The 20300-nt window shown below is 45.0% G+C and overlaps 1 protein-coding gene across 4 annotated transcripts in view; it reads left to right on the forward strand.

The window, feature by feature from the left end:
- LOC146523885 (transcription factor COE3) overlaps window positions 1–20300 on the forward strand; it is a 141153-nt gene that overhangs the window by 106613 nt on the left and 14240 nt on the right. For all 4 annotated transcript variants that reach the window (XM_085170436.1, XM_085170427.1, XM_085170431.1 and 1 more), the window contains exon 11: window positions 11199–11287. In XM_085170436.1, coding sequence (XP_085026562.1) covers window positions 11199–11287 — 89 coding nt within the window. The remainder of the gene's footprint in view (window positions 1–11198; window positions 11288–20300) is intronic.

Below are 20300 nucleotides of genomic sequence, written 5' to 3' on the forward strand. Positions count from 1 at the left end.
AAAATTAATCTTTCTGGATTTTTTATGATGTTTCCTGCAGTTTCTAACTTTTTGTTTTCCTTATTCACTTGTTTGAGATGTTACGTGTGATTTAAGCGCAGCCGGACTTACTTAAACAGGTACTATGCACAGGGGTTTTTTGTTTTTTCTCTCCTTTTAGAGAACGGGTGGTTTAGTGTCTCTGCACTTTGGGGCTTATAATGATTTCAGATCCGTTTCTGAGGTGAAGTTTCTTGTTTCCACCACCGAGCTGGAGCACTGTAGCAAATGTAGCTCCCAGCTCTGGTTTTAAATGCTGCTTCAGAACAAAATACCTCAGAGGTAGCCGGTCCCTTGTCTCCTGCAGGGAAACGTACTGCACTGATGTTACGCGATAATCCTCACGGTGGTGGTTTTTAAGTTACTGGGATGCACCCTCCACCCGTCCCCTCTCCGCTCCGTGTTTTTTTTGTTGGTGGTTTTCCGGTGTGGGCGTTGGGATCCCTCTGGGACCGGCCCTGAGATTAAGCAGCTCTGCAAATAAAATCCACTCCACTTACTTGGATAATTGTTTTACTGGAATAACTAAAGGATTCAGTGTTTTTCTGTGGATGCAAAGGTCAAACTTCTGCTGATTTAGTGCCGCCCTCCTCACGCTCTCCCAGTGCTCAGTAAAGGCTGACGAATCTCAGTTTATCCTGTTTGTTCTCCATCTTACTTCTCCTCTTCATGGAAAAGTCAGAGGTCAGAGGTCAAGCCTACATAGGCAGCCTGAGTGATACTCCGAGTGTAAACGGTTTTTTCAGGTCTGACTATTCCAGGTCTAAACATGATGATCTTGAAGATGTTTGACGTTGTTTATGTTGCTGCGTTCATTAAATAAACGAAGGAGCTGTAGCGTTGCCCAAACTGAGCTTAATTTAACCACCTGATCATTTGGGATGACATCACTAGAATGGACCAATCAGTGAACCTGTATGCCCTCGTGTGATGCAGACCTGGTTCATTAATAGTAAGTCTGAACTCAAATGCAACTTCCTCACTCTGAGCTCCTCTCTCAAAGTACAATGAAGCACTTTGTAAGTTCTGCTCTTCCTCCTCCTCCTCCTCGGCACACATGGAAAACATTAGCAGATTGTTCCAGAGGGTTCGCTGAAGGTCTGCGAACGTGTAACCAAGAGCCTGGCGTTACACCTCCGACCTCAGCTGGAGGAGAGGAGGAGGAGGCGCTCCCTCTGTTTTCGCTGTTCCCCCCTCTCCTGTCGACACGTCTGAGGCACCGTTCGCTAATTGACTTCTGAATTTTTATTGTTTAATTACTGTCGCAGTAACACATGGAGGCAATTATCTGTAGCCTGCTCGGGATCGGCTTACAGCGGCTGACGGAAACAAAGAGAGGACGAGGCAAACGCCGTTTATGGCAGGACTCGCAGTGAGGACAGAACTCATAATTCAGCCCGAAAAACCTCCGTCTGAACCACCGAAAAACGTCTCTTCAGCCTCGTCTTTTTATTATATTTAACCCTCTCTGGCCCCGACAGCAACAATTCCCAAAGACAAAATGCTGGTTTACAGGAGGAGGGATTCAGTGCGCTTTAGTTTTGTAGTTTGTGGGTTTGTTTCAAGTTAAGTTGAACAGACTAAGGATCAGACGTACTAATCATGAGGCCACAGTTTGGCTATAAGTTCAGGATTTGCTCTCTCCAGAAACAACACAGCTAACGAGCCTGCAGCTGCTTCACTGCAGCTCAGACCAGCGTTTAAACCTGGAGTCAGTTTTAGAATAACTCTGACACAAACACCTGGCAGAAAGCGCAGATCACTGCCCCGCCCTGATCCTGGTTCTGATAGAGGTCTCTTCCTGTTTTATGGGAGTTCTTCCTTCCCACCATCGCCAAGTGCTGCTCACAGGGGGTCTTGGAATCTCTCTCCAGTTGTCTCTCCAGGGTCTTTACCTTATAATATAAGGCACTTTGAGATGACTGTTGGTCGTTTGTTGATCTATTAAGGAAATTTCTGTGAATTGAAATTAAGATTTTGGCTGGTCGAAGCCATTAGCGCACGGCGTGAGGAGCAAATTCCTGGGTAAAAGAACGTGTTGCTCTAAGTGCCCCAGTGAAGCTCGTTCAGAGTGAATGCCAGACGTGATTGGCTGTTCAGGTTTGTGACTCATCTGTAGATTTATTTAAAAACCATCAGTTTGTGTGTTTTTGTTTTAGTGACGTCTAAATCTCGATTAAACATCATCTTCATTTTGTGTTGAAAGCTCACATCTGTGCGACGCCCCGAATAACTCCAGCAGATGTTTAAGGAGACGTGCTTCAGATGTTACCTGTGATTTAAGCACAGTCGGACCTGCGGCGGCGTTATTTCTTCTTCACAAGCGTCAGACCTGTTTGCAGCACAGAGGGCGAGGCGAGGAGGCGGATTAAAAGTGAGGCGCTTGCATCAGTCAGTGGAGTCATTAACACCCTCCTCCACCTCCTACACCCGCCTCTGCTGCAATCGATGCTCATAGAAATTTCATGAACTTTAAACAGTGATTGACAGGCAGCTCCGGCCCCGGCCGCCGCCAACGCCGCGCCCTCACAGAGTGTATGAAGTGACAAAAGTTACTGGAGCATGAATTAACTGACCGGCGTGTGTGTGTGTGTCATGTAAAGTCTCATTAATAGAAACTTGATTATCTAATTCAAATCTTTAAGATGAAGAGCACGGCCCGCTCGCAGCCTGATGTTGGACAGATGTTCAGCAGATTATTCACTGTGAAGGTTTTTCAGCCCTTTGTCTGCAGGTCCTCTCAGGATTATTAAAAGCACTTTACGCTCCCCGCAAGAAGAAGAAAAACACACCGTTGCAGGTGCTTCACAGTCAGGAAAAATACACATTTAAGGGTGCATGCAGGCAAGTTTTTATCGATATCTAAGTAGTTAAACTCCAAAACTACAGATTTTTTATGATACAGTTTGGGTTCCGGTCGACAAAATTTGTTCTCTTCGTGTTCTTTCCCCGTGTCTTGTCTTGTTTTCTGTGCTGAGGACTCGACGCCTGCATGGTGGTGCATCCTCGACACGTTTGAACAGCACCAACTGTCGAGGCTTCATTCAGTGAAGTTCAGCACTTTCTTCATCTCGGAAAAATTCTGTTTTCTCTAAAAAATAACCGCATACAGTCGAAGTCTTCACCTGCAAGGACGAGAACCTGAACCATCAGAATGTTTATTATTGAAATTCTTCTCCAAAGTTTTCCCAATCAGGGAACCAAAATATATCAACTTTTAAAGACAAACAGCTAAAACGCAGGGTCAGGAGCTGCTGGGATTGTCGCTGATGGTTTCTAATATCTCACAGGGTTAAAACGATCTTTCATCTTTTAGTGATCTAAATATAAACAGAGTGTTTTTTTGTGTTTTTATTCTTCACTACTACAAAACACCTGAGGAAACCCATCGTCCTGCTTTACCTCGGCCAGATGTTTAAACTTTAGATGCTTCATAAAGGCAGAATTTATGGTTTTTGTGTTCCTAATAAAGTGATCAGCGAGTTTGTGTTACAGAGTTGGGATGTGACGCGTCAGGAGGCACGTCTCAGTCACTTAGCGGCGATCACACGGCAGCAATGAAACAACACGAGCGCTGTGGCGTCCCCGCCTTTGATCTCGCCTCTCGTGTCGTCTTTTAATAGACGGCAGAAGTGTGCTCTCCGCCGCGGGAATTCCTCGACTCTCAGCAGAGACGCACCACATTTCATATATCAAAGAGCTCCACTTTGGGAACGGGGACTTGTGGAACTAACGTCGGGTAATTAGCCATTTCTGCGGGGGCATTTTCGGCGGCCACTCCAGAAAATAATAACTTCTCAGGTGGGGGGCCTATTTCTTTGAGGCACTCTGCTCGGCCGGCTCTAATCACGGCGAGGTAATTATTCGCTGATTAACACGCGGCGTCGGGGCGGATGTTCGCTCTAATCACAGGGGCTGTTGCGTCAGCGACGGCTCTCGGAGGAGGAAGCAGAAGGGAGTGGGCGCTCATGTGGGTTATAGAGACGAGACGACGGTACCTGAAGATACCTGAAGACACCTGGCGGGTTCGGGAGGGCCGACTCTGATCTTCATCAGAAGATCGCGTCTTCATTGCGTAAAGAATGAAAGAAAAACATTTCAACATCAAACCAACACTGACGCCAAAATCCTCTGCAACACGGAATCATCCGCCACTGAAAGTAGTCCCCAAAGTGCAGATAGACTCAGAGTTCATACGTTTGATCTGTTTTTGCTCATTTTTATCTCTCTTTCCATTTTCTGCTTGTTTTACTTAAACACGTGCAGACATGTCCCCACAGGACCGCCCTCCTTGTCACACCAGCGTGCACATCCATGTAAAACAAACAAGCTGCAGAGGAAACTTTACGCTTGCTGTCATTTACAGACCTGCCTCGTCGCCCCTGCTCTCTGCGATGACTGAGTGATGAATTGGAAGTCGGAGCAGATCAATAATCCGCTGAAAAGATGCTTTCGGGGTGTTATGGCAGCCTGTCAGCATGCCCCCCACCCCAGCTGATGCCAGTTGGCCACTTGACAAGCAGAAAAACAAATCAGCGCGTCCACTTAAGGCTCGGCATGTCGTGCATCTGTCACACACACACACACACACACACACACACACTGAAGGAGGCGAGGAATCATCAGCAGTTGCGATCGGCGGGCCATGAGGCCAAACGCCGCGCTGACCTGCATCAATCATGCGGCCGGGGGAGATGGGAAATTGCAGCACACGTTACTGCGGGACGGATGAGCGGCGCCTATTTGAAATGATGAGAGTAATACAGGAGGAAACCACGCAGCACTGAAGTCTGCCGGCTCATCGGGGACACGAGAGCGCCTGCGACGAGGCCGTGAACGCCAAAACAAAAACGGTAAAGGTGAGCAGAGACCCTAAAGTGCAGATTTCATCTCCGGCTGGTAAATATGTACAAACCAGCGGCGTGGAAAAGCTGATTCAGGGCGAGGAGCAGCAAATGAAAGATAAATGTAAACAGTAGTGAGGAGGAGGATGTAAACAGAGGCGGGCTCTCCTCTGAAGCACGGCGCCCTGCTGGATTGTGGGAGCCGAAGCGAGCGGGGTAATGAGCCTGCTGAGATGTTCCAGTAATCCGCCGTCCTCCCTCCCAAAGCTCTGATCCTCTGATCTGTGATCAGCCGCCATCTGCAGCCAGAAGCGGCGAATGATCCCAGAACGAGGAGAAGAAGAGGAAGCTTCCCCCTCAGCTCGCTGTCAGGGCGAAGCCGGACAGGTGAGAAGCACCAGGTGGTCAGTTTGACAGCAGGAGAAGAATTGAGACAAGAATCCAGATCTGCGGCTTCAGCTTTAAAAGAAGCACGTTTGATTCATTCGCTCTTCAGTGTGGCTGCACCCTTTCACAATAAAAGCTGGGTAATTAGGGATGCAGTGATTGAAAGTTTTCAGATTCATTTCCAGAATTTTAAGTCTGACCTTTAAGCTTTTGCCCAGTTTGTGTTTTTTTCTGGGACTGTGTGTGTCACAGTATAGTTTTTAGCCGTCTCATGAAGCACTAGTGGTCACTTTAAAAAGCCTGAGCCCTCAGACCCATAGAGGTCCAGCATGGATACATTTTACATCCTCACTTTCATCCTGCAGCATTTCGCTCTGTTTTAAAGCCTTCTTTCTCATCCTGTTACTTTTTATCACCTTCTGTAAATTTTATGTGTCTCCTGCTTTTATTTGACTCTTTTTTTTTTTTAAAGCTTCTGTCTTGATTGTTCAGACATTATTAATCGAGCAGTAGTTGCTGGGTGTTTGAGCAGGAAGTGAACGTCTCTCCTGTAAGTGCATAAAATATCCTTCTCCTCTCCGACGCTCCAGATATGCCGTGAAGAAATTAGTTTCAAATGTGATCCGCCTCCCCCTTCTTCTCTTCTCTTCCTCTCCTCAGTCACTTAGCGGTCTAATAACGGAGCGTGCCGCTCAGCAGGACGCCGGCCAACCGTTTGATCACCTTCACAGCGAGGGCAGAGAAAGGATCCAAAGAGAGAGAGAGAGAGAGAGAGGGAGAGAGATAAATACTATAATATATAAAAAATCCCCTCCTCTCGCTCGCCTCTGTCTCTCCCGCCCTCCTCTCACCTCTGAATTATCTTCCTCTGCTCCTTTTCTGATTTATAAAAAGCATCAGACGGCAGGAGAAAGCGACGGCCGTGGCCTCCTCGCGCTGAACAAAGAGGAGCAGAGAAAAATCAATACAAATTACGATGGAGAAAGTGGCACTGATGCCTGGAATTGCAGCATATGTTTACACTAAATCAGGCAATCTGTCTTCATATGGGCGGTGTAATGCGTGGGGTGGGGGGAGGGGGGGTCAGGGTTCGCGTTGCCAGCCGCCGTTCTCCAATTACACTGGCTCCTTTGGAAGGAGGCGGTCTTTATCGATTGGCTGGGAGGAGCACGGGGCCCTGCAGGCAGCCAATGGGGCGCTGGGGTCAAAGTGCAGCGAGATTTTAATAAGGCAAAGTAATGGGCTTAATGCCTGTAGGGGGGTCGATCCCCATCAGAGGTTCATTAAAACTTCTGTCTTTGTTTCATTCTCCGTCTGTGGTCGTCTCCACCTCCAGCAACGATCGCGACCTCAGAGCGCCGTCACGTCTCTGGAGAGAGGCGTCTGAATCCAGATGTTTTATCAAACCAACTCGACTTATCGAGACACTCAGTGGACTCATCAGAGCCCAGAGCGGTGTGGACTCATCAGAGCCCAGAGCGGTGTGGACTCATCAGAGCCCAGAGCGGTGTGGACTCATTAGAGTCCAAATTATATTCAGGCTCAAAGTTTGTATTGTTAGGGGCGTGGCCTCTTTGACTTACAGTTGTATGGTTACAGTTCAGTTAGCTAGGCTGCCCCTCGACTAACTGAACTGGACCTCTGGGCTGTGTTTGTGCTGTTGGAGCCTTTTGGATAATTTTTAATGACCTCATCTGACCAATAAAAGGGCTGCTGTGAGGTCACTGTACTAACAGACCGTCTAAGAAATCTGAGGTCCAGTTTTGGTGAATTCTAGGATTTTATTTGGCTGTCGCTGAGCACTAATTGTCAGGTATTTGTGTCTGTGGATTCAGCTTGTTAGCATTAGTGTCACTACTTACACTGAAGAAACAACATGGTGGCAGGAAAGCTGCTGATGTTGGATGATATCACAGTGATAACGTCCACACGTTTGGCGATGAGCCTATGTGCAGGAGGTTGACAGATAAAACTAGGCTTCTCAACCATGTACTTGTTCCAAAAACAATATTTTGTTTTCCAAACTTCAATATTTTGTATTTTATTTTTGTCATTGAGTAATAAAATTTTGTCAAGTGCTTGTGAAAAATGCCACATTAAAGTCATCCCAACACATAAGAAGACGAATAAAGCAACTTCTGCTTTGAAGGCAAAACTAAAGTGAAAAAAACAGAAAATCTTCAAACCAGCAACTCACAGACAGAAAATGTGTCCAAACTAAGAATAGAATAGAATAGAATAGAATAGCCTTTATTGTCATTGTACAAAGTACAACGAATGAATGTAGTCCTTAATGATATTGCCAGCTCTGCTGAGGTATCGGGAGTTCGCAATGGCCTCCAGGCTGGGCAGAGGGCAGCCAGTGATCTTCTGGGCTGTGTTGATGACCCTCTGCAGTCCTTTCCTGTCTGCAACTGAGCACCCTGCATACCACGTTGTTATGCCGTACGTTAGGATGCTCTCTATGGTGGCTCTATAGAATGTCACCAGCAGCCTCTCCTCCAGGTTGTTCCTCCTGAGCACTCTCAAAAAATGGAGACGCTGCTGGGCCTTTTTTACCACCGCCGTGGTATTTGCAGTCCAGGAGAGATCAACAGAGATCTGCACGCCCAGAAACCTCATGGAGTGTACCCTCTCCACACAGTTCCCGTGAATGTAGAGTGGGGCCGGGTCTGCTCTGCCCTTCCTGAAGTCCAAAATAAGTTCTTTAGTTTTCGTGGTGTTCAGTTGGAGGTTGTTAGCTGAACACCACTCAGTCAATCTGTTAACCTCATCTCTGTAGTCCGACTCATCCCCCCTTGAGATGAGTCCAACCACTGTGGTGTCATCCGCGAACTTTATGATGGTGTTTGAGAGATGGGTAGGGGAGCAGTCGGATGTGTAGAGCGTAAACAAGAGGGGACTCAGAACACATCCTTGTGGAGACCCGGTACTGAGTGTGATGGTGCTGGACAGGTGGGGGCCGAGTCTGACAGACTGTGGTCTATTTGTCAGGAAGTCCTTGATCCAGAGACAGATGGAGGTGGAGAGTCCCAGGTGAGACAGTTTCTCGACCAGGATCTCCGGGATGATGTGATTGAATGCTGAGCTGAAGTCCAGGAAGAGCATTCTCACATAGTTTCCTCGGTGCTCCAGGTGACTCAGCGCAGTATGGAGCGCTATGGTGATGGCGTCCTCGGTGGATCAATTTGTCCTGTAGGCAAATTGGTGGGGGTCCAGAGTGGAAGGCAGACCGGCCCTGATGTGCTGACAGACCAGTCTCTCAAAGCACTTCATCACTACAGGCGTAAGTGCAACAAGCCTGTAGTCATTTGGGCTGTCCACAGCAGTCTTCTTAGCGATGGGGATGATGATTGAGGTTTTGAGGCAGGGTGGGACGGTGTTTAATGACAAGGAAAGGTTGAAGATTTTAGTGAAGACTCCGGTCAGTTCGTCAGCACATGCTCTGAGAACCTTTCCACGTATTCCATCAGGACCTGCCGCCTTCCTGGGATTCACTGACCTTAGAACACGCCTCACTTGATGCTCTCCAAATGTTAGTGTGCCGGTGCTAGAGGCGGGTGGAAGTGGTGTAACAGCTGAGGGCCTGGTCGTCTCAAAGCGGGCGAAGAAACGGTTTAGATCCTCAGCCAGCGAGGCATCAGTCCTAGATATCGCCTGGTTGTTTCTTCTGTAGTTGGTAATGTGATTGATCCCCTGCCACATTTTTCTGGATCAATCACATTACCAACTACAGAAGAAACAACCAGGCGATATCTAGGACTGATGAGAGGAGTTAAGGAGAGAGAGGACCAGGACAGAGATATGAGGCTCGTGTTCCCAGATTCTTTCCAAGACTTTTAGCACAGATCGGGGACTTGGATCTCAGAGATCTGGAGGAACTTTTGGCGCTGAGGAAGTTTCCGGGTTTTTTGATGTTTATCTGCAGACATGTCGCCTTCGATTGAACCACATCAGCATCATTTCTCAGCATCTCGGATCAGCTCGGAGGTCAGAGAGGAGAACACTTCCTCTTCTGATGGAGATGGAGAGTTAACCATCACAGACCCCCCCTCCCTCCGAGTGTAAATGGGTTTTTTATTCTATTGCAGCAGTTCCCATAGTGCCTCTCACTTGTTTTATAAGTTGGGATGTATGTACGCAGCGTCAGGAGGCAATCCAGTTTGGGATTCACCGCTGATTGCTGCTCGTGTTGTCCCGGTGCATTATCTCCATTCATCCTCTGCTGCTCCGCATCCCCCCAAAAAGTCTCTTTGGGATCCTGCAATGAATCGCTCTTTCATTCGCGGCGGGCCGAGGTAATAGATTCTGGCCGCGCTGCTCTCTGCTTCCTCTCAGGGAGGCGGGGAGGCGAGGAATCCAACATGGCAGCCCCTGCGGCGAGGGCCACGTCCCTCAGCACTCTGTCACCCTTCAGATATCATCCCCACCCCAGTTGCAGCCTGAAAGCCCTTTTTCTCCTCCGCCGCCGCTTGAAACGGGATCCGACAAATTTGATTTAGCAGCTCGCGGTCGCCCATTCCCGGGAAAAGAAAACAAATATTGTTATAATGGTAATAACATCTATTTGGAGCGCTGGCGACAAACGGCGGCGGGGCCCTTTGAAGGAGACCCCTCTGTGCCGCCATATAGCTGCCTTATTCTTATTCATGAAAGCCACGGTTATGCATATTAGCGCAAACTAGCTATTCTACTCAGCGGCATTTGGAGTGTCAATCATCCTTACAGAATACAAGAGCCAACGGTGACAAAAGCGGAGTGGGCAAGATCGGCTGACAAATTGTCCCCAAAGTCAAATTTGACAGCCTTTTATGATTAATGGGCTTGATTATGGAGAAGTATCTCCCCGAACTCATTTCCGGGTGTTTCTCCGGCTCTGCTCAGTGCATATGGAGAGAGGAGGAGGAGGAGGAGGAGGAGGAGGAGGAGGAAGGCAGATTGTTTGTGGAGGTGAATGAGTGGAGGAGAAAAGAAAAGAGAGAGAGGGCTCAGTGGAGGGGAGGCTGGATTGAATTAGCCGTGGAGGAGAGGTGGAGTGTGAGGTCTCGCACTTGATAAACAGCAGCCGAGATAAGAGAGAGCGAGATCAGCTGACGGCGCTCGCTCGCCCTCTCCCCGTTAGCGCTCACCACTAACATGAACCAACAGGAGATCAGAGGAGAGGGAGGTGAAACGATCCCTGCTGAGTTTAAACTTCAGGAAATGACAGGAAGTCACGAAAAACCTGGCTTTTCCGCGCGTGTGCAAAAAACGAGCACATTTCGACAATGTTGCATTAAAATGACATCTCACGGGTTGGGGACGTGTTTTTATTTTCTTCAATTTCAGCACAATCGCAGAAGAAGGAAAGGCTGAAATATGTTGTTAAAAAAAGAGACACAAATAATGCAAAGAGACGGCAGGAAGATTCAAAACTACAACAAAAAGGCACAAGACCATCCTGACCAGAGCAAAAGACTGTAGAAAGATGTAAAAGTACAGTAAGAGGTGCGACAGCTAGAAAAAGAGGTAAAACTACCAGGACACATGAAAAACTCCCGAATGATGCAAAGACACAGTTGGAAGATCTGAAAGTCCCACAAAAAAAATAAAACTACAACACGCAAAACAAACCTAGAACAATACAGTGACACAGATACAACGTTAAAATGTGTCAAATACAACAATGAGAGGTAAAACTACCATGCAAAGAGACAAAAATACAGAAAAAGAAGAAAAAGGACTACAGGAACTACGGCAAAAGATAAACCTACCTTTGAAAAAGAGACAAATGGAAGTACCAAAAAAGTGTAAAATGACCACACAAAGACATAAAAGAAAGATGATGATGAAGATGAAAGCTGCAGGACTGCAACAATCAGCTGAGTTCCTGTCAGACGCGTCTCGGGGTTAAATAAACCCTCTCTTCTGTTTCTGTTTGTCCCGCAGCCTTGAACGAGCCCACCATCGACTACGGCTTCCAGAGGCTACAGAAGGTCATCCCTCGCCACCCCGGAGACCCTGAGAGGTTACCTAAGGTCAGTAAAGACAACTCATTAGCTTGCTGCTGTGGTTCAAAGGTCAGATTTAAGGCCAGGAGGTTGGCCTAAGTCTGGCAGGTATGACCCATAATGCACCTGTCATTCAAGGCTGCTGCTAATTGGGCACTTTAATCGGGTTTAGGGCCACATTAAGGGCTGATTTCAAACTGAAGTGGCTTTTTGTCCCTCCATGGACGCCGTAGACCACCTGCGCTGTGAGCTGAAGGCTTCTAATGCAGCACAGGGCCGAACTCGAGTCGCCTGATTGGATTTGTTGGTTCTGCTCGGTACGCTCTTGGCACGGTGCGGCGCTCCTCGCTGCCAGCGGGGCAGATTGTTCCCGAGCCTTCAAACAGGAAACAGCTGTTTATGGGAGCAAATCCTGCTGCTGCTGCTGCTGCTCTCGCTGCGTTTTGTTTCCCCTCAACTGGCGAGGAGGAGGGCGCGGATGGTCGTCAAGCGTGATCGGTTTGGCGATGTTTGGCTTCTCAGAAGCCCAGGGAGAGAAAAAAAACATCAGAATTATGTAAATTAACTCTGGGACCTAAAAGTGGAGGAGGTGTAAAACATTTCATGAATTACAAAGTTTAACTAAACTTCATTTTTTAAAATGTCTCGTATAATCAAAGCTCCGTGCTCGATGCCTTTAACTAAAAAAGAAACATTTGATTTGATTAGTTTCCTTTGTGATTTGTGATGGACGTCATCATAGACGTCAAAACTCTTCATTAATTTTCAGTTTTCCTTTAAGCGTACGAATTCTGGTTTTATTTTGTGCAACAAACTGGTCCAAATGTGCCTCATTACAACAGGAAATACAAGCATCAGATTGTGTCTTTATTAAAGAGAATGAACACAAAACCTTTGTTCCATTAAAACTTTAAAGCAGCTTTGTCCAGTTTCAGGAAGATCAAAAGGTCTTCTGAACATTTTCAGTTTAGTTTATCTGACGTGGACATAAACGAGTCTTACTCTGCTGGAAACGCTGCAGTCGCATGTTTAAAGTGTTGGATCTGTATGGTGTCACTGAGGGCGGGGATATCCTGTTTATCTGATCATCTCAGGCACACAAACCTTCTGTTTATGTGGGACGGCCAATCAGAAGACATGAGGGGTTGTATCACATAAAGATGGATTATTTTGAGGTCTGAATCATGCAAAGCTGCTCTTGGTCTGAGTCCAAGAAAGCTGGAGATGAGCAGAACTGACCACTGTGTGATGTTTGTCTAGTGTTAACTAGCCCGGCTACACCAACTGTCCAAACATCACTGCTGTTTAGTTTTTTTTAGAGATGTACGTTTCAGTTTTTAGAAATATACAATGGAAGCTCGCTTTCTAATTTCCAGCAGCCTCCTAACTCGATTACAGTCTACATCTTATGTGAGAACGAGCACAGTGATCAATCCACTTTATCTGGAAGAATTTGGACTGTTTTTAACTCTCAGCCTTTGTTTGTTTGTTTGTTGTTTGAAGAAGAGTTTGGACCTGAAAATGGCAGCAGAATGGAAAAACTAAGCCAATTTTTACGCCTTAATTTAAAGTTTATGGTGGTAAATTTGTATCTCTACGTGGAAGTGGAAACACAGTGTGTTAAACTCTGCTTTTTGGAGGCAGGCGGTGAGGAAGAGGGATTTAAAAGTGCAGAAATGCTCCTTTAAGACAAAGTCGAGAATATTGAAATCAGGGAGCTGGTGTCACCCACAGAACGACATTTGTATGCTCACACAGAGGCACAGCGTGCAGCCATCAGGCGTCCTGGTTAGTATGAAGAGATTATTCTGGCTGCAGCGGCTGCGAGGAGCTAACTGAGGCAGATTCTCTGAGGCAGCGAGCAGCGGCGGCTGGCGGCGAGCGTCAGATGGGCTCTGACACTCGAAAACAGCTGCCAAATTGAAACCATTTATCAAAATCTGACATCGGAGATCCAGTCACCAAAAAAGCAGTTTATTTGTAAATTGATACTAATAGCGAGCACACATTGTCTGGCCCCTTTGATGGCCTGATTTGCAGCCAGAGTGGGACGTCAAACACCCTCCTCCCTCATCCTCTCCCTTTAAATATTTATTTATTCAAAAGAAAACTCAATAAAGCTGCAGGTTTCTCCCTCCTGGACGTTTTGGAGGGAGAGGAATCACGGGAAGAGGAAGAGCGGCGCTCCGCGAGGTGACAGGACGGCATGCTGGCACTGACCGAGCAGCGACGGGTTAACTCGAGTTGTCACTTCTCTTTTGTTTTCACCTGCAGCTGCCGCTCTGCAGAGGACAGCAACAGCAGGTGTGGACAGAGATGTCTGGGCGGCTGGGTTTAGTTTTTGGACAGGCACGGCGCCGCTGAACAGATTGATTCGTTGTAGACGTCAGGTAGAGCATTATGGGAGCAGCAAGCAGGGTGAATATGGAAGCCAGAAGGAGAAACATCAGGCTGATTTCAGCTGAAAGATGGGAAAATACCGTTTGGCCTAGCTTAGCAGGAAGCGCGATTAGGTGACGACCATTCAGACACAATACTGAACAAAATGATCGTCTTAAGGTGGACCTCCTCTGCTCATTTCCCTTTCCAGTGCAATAATTTAGTCACACGATACAGAAATCAGCAGATAATTGGATTTTAACAAGAGTCCTGTTTAGAGGAGTACAGCTGGGCATGTATGTCGTGGTAACTTTGGGCTTTTAGGAGTTTCTTGAACTGCTGCTAAAATACAAGAATTAGATCCATAAATCTGAATTTATTTTGGGTTTTCTCTGATCCACACAGGGTCAAAGGTTATATACAGGCTCAAATACAAACACCCCCACTAATGTTTGGTTAAACGTCCCTTAGCAAGTTGCACCTTGACCAGATGCTTTTGGTAGCCATCGGCAAACTTCTGGCTGCATATCGGACTGCTCTTCTTAGCAGAACTGGTAGAGTTAATTTAAACTGGTTGGGTTTCTGGCACAAATCCGGCTTTAGGGCAGGCTTGAACCTCGGTGGTTCCTGGGTTGTTCCTGAACATCCTAAACAATTTCCTCTCATCTGAAGTTGACAGTTTGGATCTTCTTCCAGCAAAGTGCTGACACATACGTATAACTGTGCTCACGTACAGTTATTTGAACTGATAGAATCCGCAGTTGTTTAGAAATGGCTCAGACAGAACGTCCCAACTAGTGTATTACTAACCAAAACTAGCTTACTTATTTTTGCTGATGCATTAAAAGTCGTTTTGCAGTTGTTTATTAGCTGTAATTGTAATAAAATAAATGAGATAAATGAAAGTTATTTTATAATAATTTTTTAGTCATATTAGTCATAAAAGCTAAACTAACGTGACAGTTTACCTCTTTGAAAAGCTCTTATTCTCTGAACTTCACGACACTGTTAGCTTCATGTGAGACGTATATATATATATATATATATATATATATATATATATATATATATATATAAATCTGTGTATAAATTCTATGTAGAAATGTAGAAGCAAGATTTTTAATTACTTCAGGTCATTATTGATTATTCTGCTTTTTCTTTATTGTGTAAGTCATTGTTTGATCTTTAAAAATGGTACAAGGAGGAGAAAAATCTCCATCACAATATCTTGTTTTGTCCTGAGCTTCTAAACGCAATGCGCCCGCTAATGGACGGATGGATGCTGAGGTGTCCGCTTCCAGCCCAGCCAGGCTGGAAATGAAATTAGAGGGCTGAAAATGATCCAGGAGAAACCCCAGAGGTCATCAGTGACCAGTTGTCTTTCCCAGTTTGTCAAACTACCCAAACTAACTCTGTGTGTGCAGTGGACAGACATGAAACCGCACTCACGTTAATTTTAATTTGTCATTTAATCAGGTTTAATATAATTTTATCTATAAAAGGGATCAGGTTATAAATGTTGGAGATTTGTTTAAAATACGGGACACCCTGTTGTTAAAAACAAACGCTACTGTTAACATGAGGTCCATGAAGATTTGTGAACCATAGGGTGGAGATTAAATGTGTTTAGCGTGTTGAGTGTGCACCTTTAGCTCTGATCATTGACCCTCATCCGGACTTGTGGGGGGGGCATCCGTCCGTTCGGGGATTATTAATTCCGGCCCACTTCATGAATGAGGAGATTTTCAGTATTCATTGAGAATAATGAGCAGAATTCAGTTCATGAGCTGAATTTCAATACGTTCCCTCTGAATGGAATTAACCCCACACCATGTCCCAGATCATTAGAATACCTCTACGCCTGATAATCGCTAATCTGAAGATCCGACGTGATACTGCTCCCTTCCTCCTCCTCCTCCTCCTCCTGCAGGTCCATCCATATTTTATAGAGATCAGTGGGGCGGCGGCTGTATCTGTAGCTCTGCTCAGGGTGATTTATCATTGTTAAGGCCGCTGTCTGATGGCTTCTCCTCCAGGGTCACGCTGATCCCTGTTCGCCTCGCACCTCCTCAGCCACGGAGCCGGCCCCCTGTAATTAAGCCCCTAGAAACCAAATGGAAAAAAGAGAGAAAGAGGTAGGAGGAAGAAAAAAGGGGAGGAATATGTCAAGAGATGGACAGAAGAAGGGCAAGGGCACCAAGGCCACGAGGGTGCAGTCTCCAAGAGTTTTTTTTTTTTTAACGGTTATTTGGGAGGGAAACGGAGTACAGTAAGAGTGATTCCTAGTCTTAGATAAATTTTGCTCATATACCACTACAAGTTAAACTGCTTTAAAATATTTAACCGTGAATTTTATATCTTCATGACTGCCATATACAGTCATTTGTAATCCCCAGAAGCCCTCTTTGGGGATTAAGCCGCGCTCATTTAGTCACTTTTGCTGACATTTTAAACATTTTTTGTGAAGTTTTCAATTCTGAACTGAAGTTTTAACATAGTCATTCCCAAAATGTGAGTAGAATGTGCAAAATTGACTAAAAGTTTTTTTAATGACCTGAAATCAGTGACCAAGCTGATAAACACACCAGCAAAGTGTTTAACAACAAAAGCAGGCGCAGTCTTAAGCTTTATACCAACAATTTACCTTTATATATTATATTACCATTAATCATTAGAGATGAGAAATGTCATTATTTGTCAGGAAAAAGGACTGTTAGTTAAATATTAAATATCAGTTTACTGTTTATTATTGACAAGTCTACTAGGGTACTTCTGCACTCACAGTTCAAAATATAAATCTTTATTTGCTTACGCTCAACCACAGAGCAGCCGTCAGTTCAAACTGAAACAAGCAGTTTCAGCTCCTCCCTCTTTGCACCAGCTTTATTTCAGATTGGCTGCTTCAGGTCTTCGCATGAGGAATATTCTCACTAAATGACACAAAACATAGAAAAATAGTATAAATCTGAAAGTTTCCAGCAGTCTGCAGCCTGTCTATACACTGACATCTTAATTAGAAATTTTAGTCAAGCTTAACATGAAAATCTACCTTTAGAAGAGGAAATGCTGACAGGAAACAAAGAAAAGCAAAATATTTGCCCTTTATTACTTAAATAGAGAATATGCCTGCATGTTGATGATGTGTTTCTCTACAGCACAATAGATCCACTTTAAGTAAAAGCATATATGTTTTAATATTTCACGTCTGATAAAATAAATTTTCTGTAGTGTTTACTTACTTTAATTTATTGAGAGACATCTCTGGCCAGCTGATCGTCTATACTGGGTTCTTTTAGAGGAAAGAAAAAATGGCCTCAAACCTTAATAAAACAAAGGAGTTGCTTCCTGTTGGCTGCTCTGTGATACAGAGTCCACATGAACACAAACACACACACCTACACAGGAGCTACGGGGAGGTTTCATGTGAAGAGAAGCACGAGTCTCAGTGGGTTTAATCAACGCAGCACTGAGGAGGAGGAGGAGGACCCACCTCGTTCTGAACTCACTGATGATGGTGAAACCCTCCCAGACTGAGATAAACTGGTCTGAACTGGAAAGCGAAGGTGTATGTGTTCAGCTGAATCCGTCTGCCTCCCGTGGTGACGTTTGCATGTCGTTGTGGTTCCGTTTATTAAAATACAAGTTAGATTCAATGTGGCTGAAAGATGTTTGATGTCGAATTAGAATTTGCTTTAGTAAAATTGGTACATTTCAGAGGACACAGACTCGCGCTCAGTAATAGAGCTAAAGCACCTAAATAGTCTTATTGGTTCGCTGCTTTCTTCCTTTTTGTCAGAAGCAAAAGTGAGCAGCTATTTTAGGAATATAGGGAGGGAGGTGGCCTCTTTGACACGGTGACACAGGCGGCTGTACCTGCTAGCTGTCTGCTAGGCTTCACCTCAGCTAATTAAGTCCCTGAACTGGAACTGTGGACCGTGTTTGTGCTGTTGGAGTATTTCTAATAAGATTATCTGTCCAATAATATGGCTGCTGTGAGGTTACTGTACTAACAGACTAGCAGCTATCTTCATCTTAGTTATGTTTACATACAGTCCACGGATGCAAACAATAACAAAGCTAGTTACTGTTAGCCGATAGCTTAGGACTCCCCTTTCGTCTAAATCTTGCGGCTCCAAAAACCAAACATAGTAGCAAAAAAGTTAATGTTTAAAAACAATGGTTTACATCAGCGGTCCCCAACCTTTTTTGCGCCACGGGCTGGTTTATGCCCGACAATATTTTCATGGACCGGCCTTTAAGGTGTCGCGGATAAATACAACAAAATAAAACTAGTACCGGTACCGAAAAAAAGAAAATTTATTCATAACACACGTGAAAAGACTAAGGAAAACCGAGTAAACGATAAAAACAATAACAAAATCACACTGAAAACCGATAAAAACCCTGAAAACTATACATTTCACACCTGAGCCTCAACTCTTGCGGCCCGGTACCAAATGACTCACGGACCGGTACTGGTCCGAGGCCCGGGGGTTGGGGACCGCTGGTTTACATGACAGTGTCTGTATCAACTAACACTTTGGTTATGAGTTGCTGATAATCTTCCACAGAGGGACAATCCAAAGTGCAGGAATGTGTTTTCATTTCCTCACAGGAAGTCTTCACACCATTATTCTCTACACATTTTAATTGCTGTCTCTTCATGAGCTGAGTTCATTTATCAAATCAGATGAACATGAGCAGCCTGTTTTTGAACTGTCGCACACAAACGTTTAATTTCAGGCACTGCTAAAAGGCAAAGAGCCATTCCACTGATTTTTACCCCCACCATAAATAAATACATGTTATGTAGTTACGATGTCGACCACTGTTTTCCTTTCCTTTATTTTATTTTATTTTTTATTTATTTAATATTTTTATTCATCTAAAATCAATTTATGAGCTATTTCCTTTAGATTTTTTTGTGCTTATGCTTTCTAGAAGCATTATTTTGTTATCTATATCAGTTTTTATAAATATATATTTAAAAAATAATTTTCATCGACTTATTTTCACATTTTTTCTCCAATATTTTTATGATATTTTTGTATGTTTTTTCCCCTTTTTATTCGTAAACGTTTTATTCGAGTTGCAGTTATTGAAGTATTGTAAATCAAATGTAGTGAAGTTTGGTGAAACGGCGACTCGCACATTGGAGTGAGCGTCTGAGCAGCCAATCATTAACCAGCCAGATGTTCGAGCCCAACGATCCAATCAGCTGCCTTCGTCTCTCAGCTGTTTCATATGTCCATTTAGCCTCCACCCCCCCCCCCCCACCCCCACTCCCCACCATCCATCTCCTTTCAGCTGAAGGGAAACACCCAGAGACCCTCTTCATCCTCGTCTTCATCTCCCATCCCTCCTCTCTCCTCCATCTTCTCCCACATTCCCCACACTCCTCCTCCTGCTGCTGGAGGTGTGGGTCAGTGATAAGAGATGATGATGATGATAACTGGGAGCCAGTGCATTACCGCATCGATCGGGGCCTTTCAGCGCCGTTAAAGCGCCCGGCGCTCTGATTGCCGGCACTCGCTCTGACAGGAATCCGATGGCGCTGTCTGTGTATGTGTGTGTGTGTGTGTGTAAAGGGTGTGGCCTGGCCGCTGTTAGTGTGTGTGTGTGTGTGATGGCGTGAATGAGGATGTATGGCGGTGTGGCGTGGAGTCAATTAGTTGCTCCGACAGGAAGAAACAGATCGAGCAGCAGGAGGGAGGAAATCTGATCCGAAGGAGGAAAACAAAAGAAAATAAACAAAAACAGGAAAAACCGTTTTTGTTCAGTCAGCAGGAAACACCAACTCTTCTTCTTCTGTTCATGTTTGTTCTGCTTCCTCTTCCTTCCCCTTTTTTTTTTACTTCCTGTCGTATTTTCCCTTCATCTTAATTTTTCTAAAACTCCTCCATTTTTTCTATTTTTATTTTGTTCTGCTTCCTTTGTTGGTACGTTTGTTCATTCTGTCTTTTCCTCTTCTTCTGTTTTTATTGTGCTCTTTGTTTCTCTCTATTTTCTGTTTTCTCTCGTCCATCTTTTTCCTTTTGTGCTGTCTTGTTCATCTTATTTTTTCCTCTTCTTCATCCTTTTTTCTTCTACTCCTTCCTTTGCTCTGTTTCTCTCTGTTATGGTTTTTCTGTTTCTCCTCCTCTGTCTTCTCCTTCCTCGTTCTTCTTCTTGTGTTACTTCTTTTGTTTCTTCTGTTCTCCACTTCCTTTTTATGTTCTGTTTCTCCTCCTCTCTCTCCTTCCTGTTTTCATGTTGTTCTTTTCTTATTCTGAGTAGTAGTACTACTAGTACAGCGCCTAATTCACAAATCACAGAGAGCCCACCAACAAATGAACAAGTGCAAGTACACACACACACACTGAGCAGCAGCAGCGCGGCCTCGGAGGCGTCATTAACTTGAGAAGGCTGTTGTGTCTGTCAGAAGCTAATGAAAATAGAAGGAGGACACACACACACAAACACACAAAAACACAGACATACACACAGAGCTGCTGAAGTCTTTTCTGTGTGTGTGAGGTTTTAGTGTCTGCCAACTGTATATTTAACGTGTGTATGTTTGAGTATGTACGGTTGTGTGTAAGTAACTCTGTGTGTGTGTGTGTGTGTGTGTGTGTGAGAGAGAGAGAGAGAGAGAGACGGGCAGCTGCTGCTGCGTGGCGTC

Source organism: Neolamprologus multifasciatus, chromosome 2 (genome assembly GCF_963576455.1).
Source record: "Neolamprologus multifasciatus chromosome 2, fNeoMul1.2, whole genome shotgun sequence".
Taxonomy (NCBI): Eukaryota; Metazoa; Chordata; class Actinopteri; order Cichliformes; family Cichlidae; genus Neolamprologus; species Neolamprologus multifasciatus.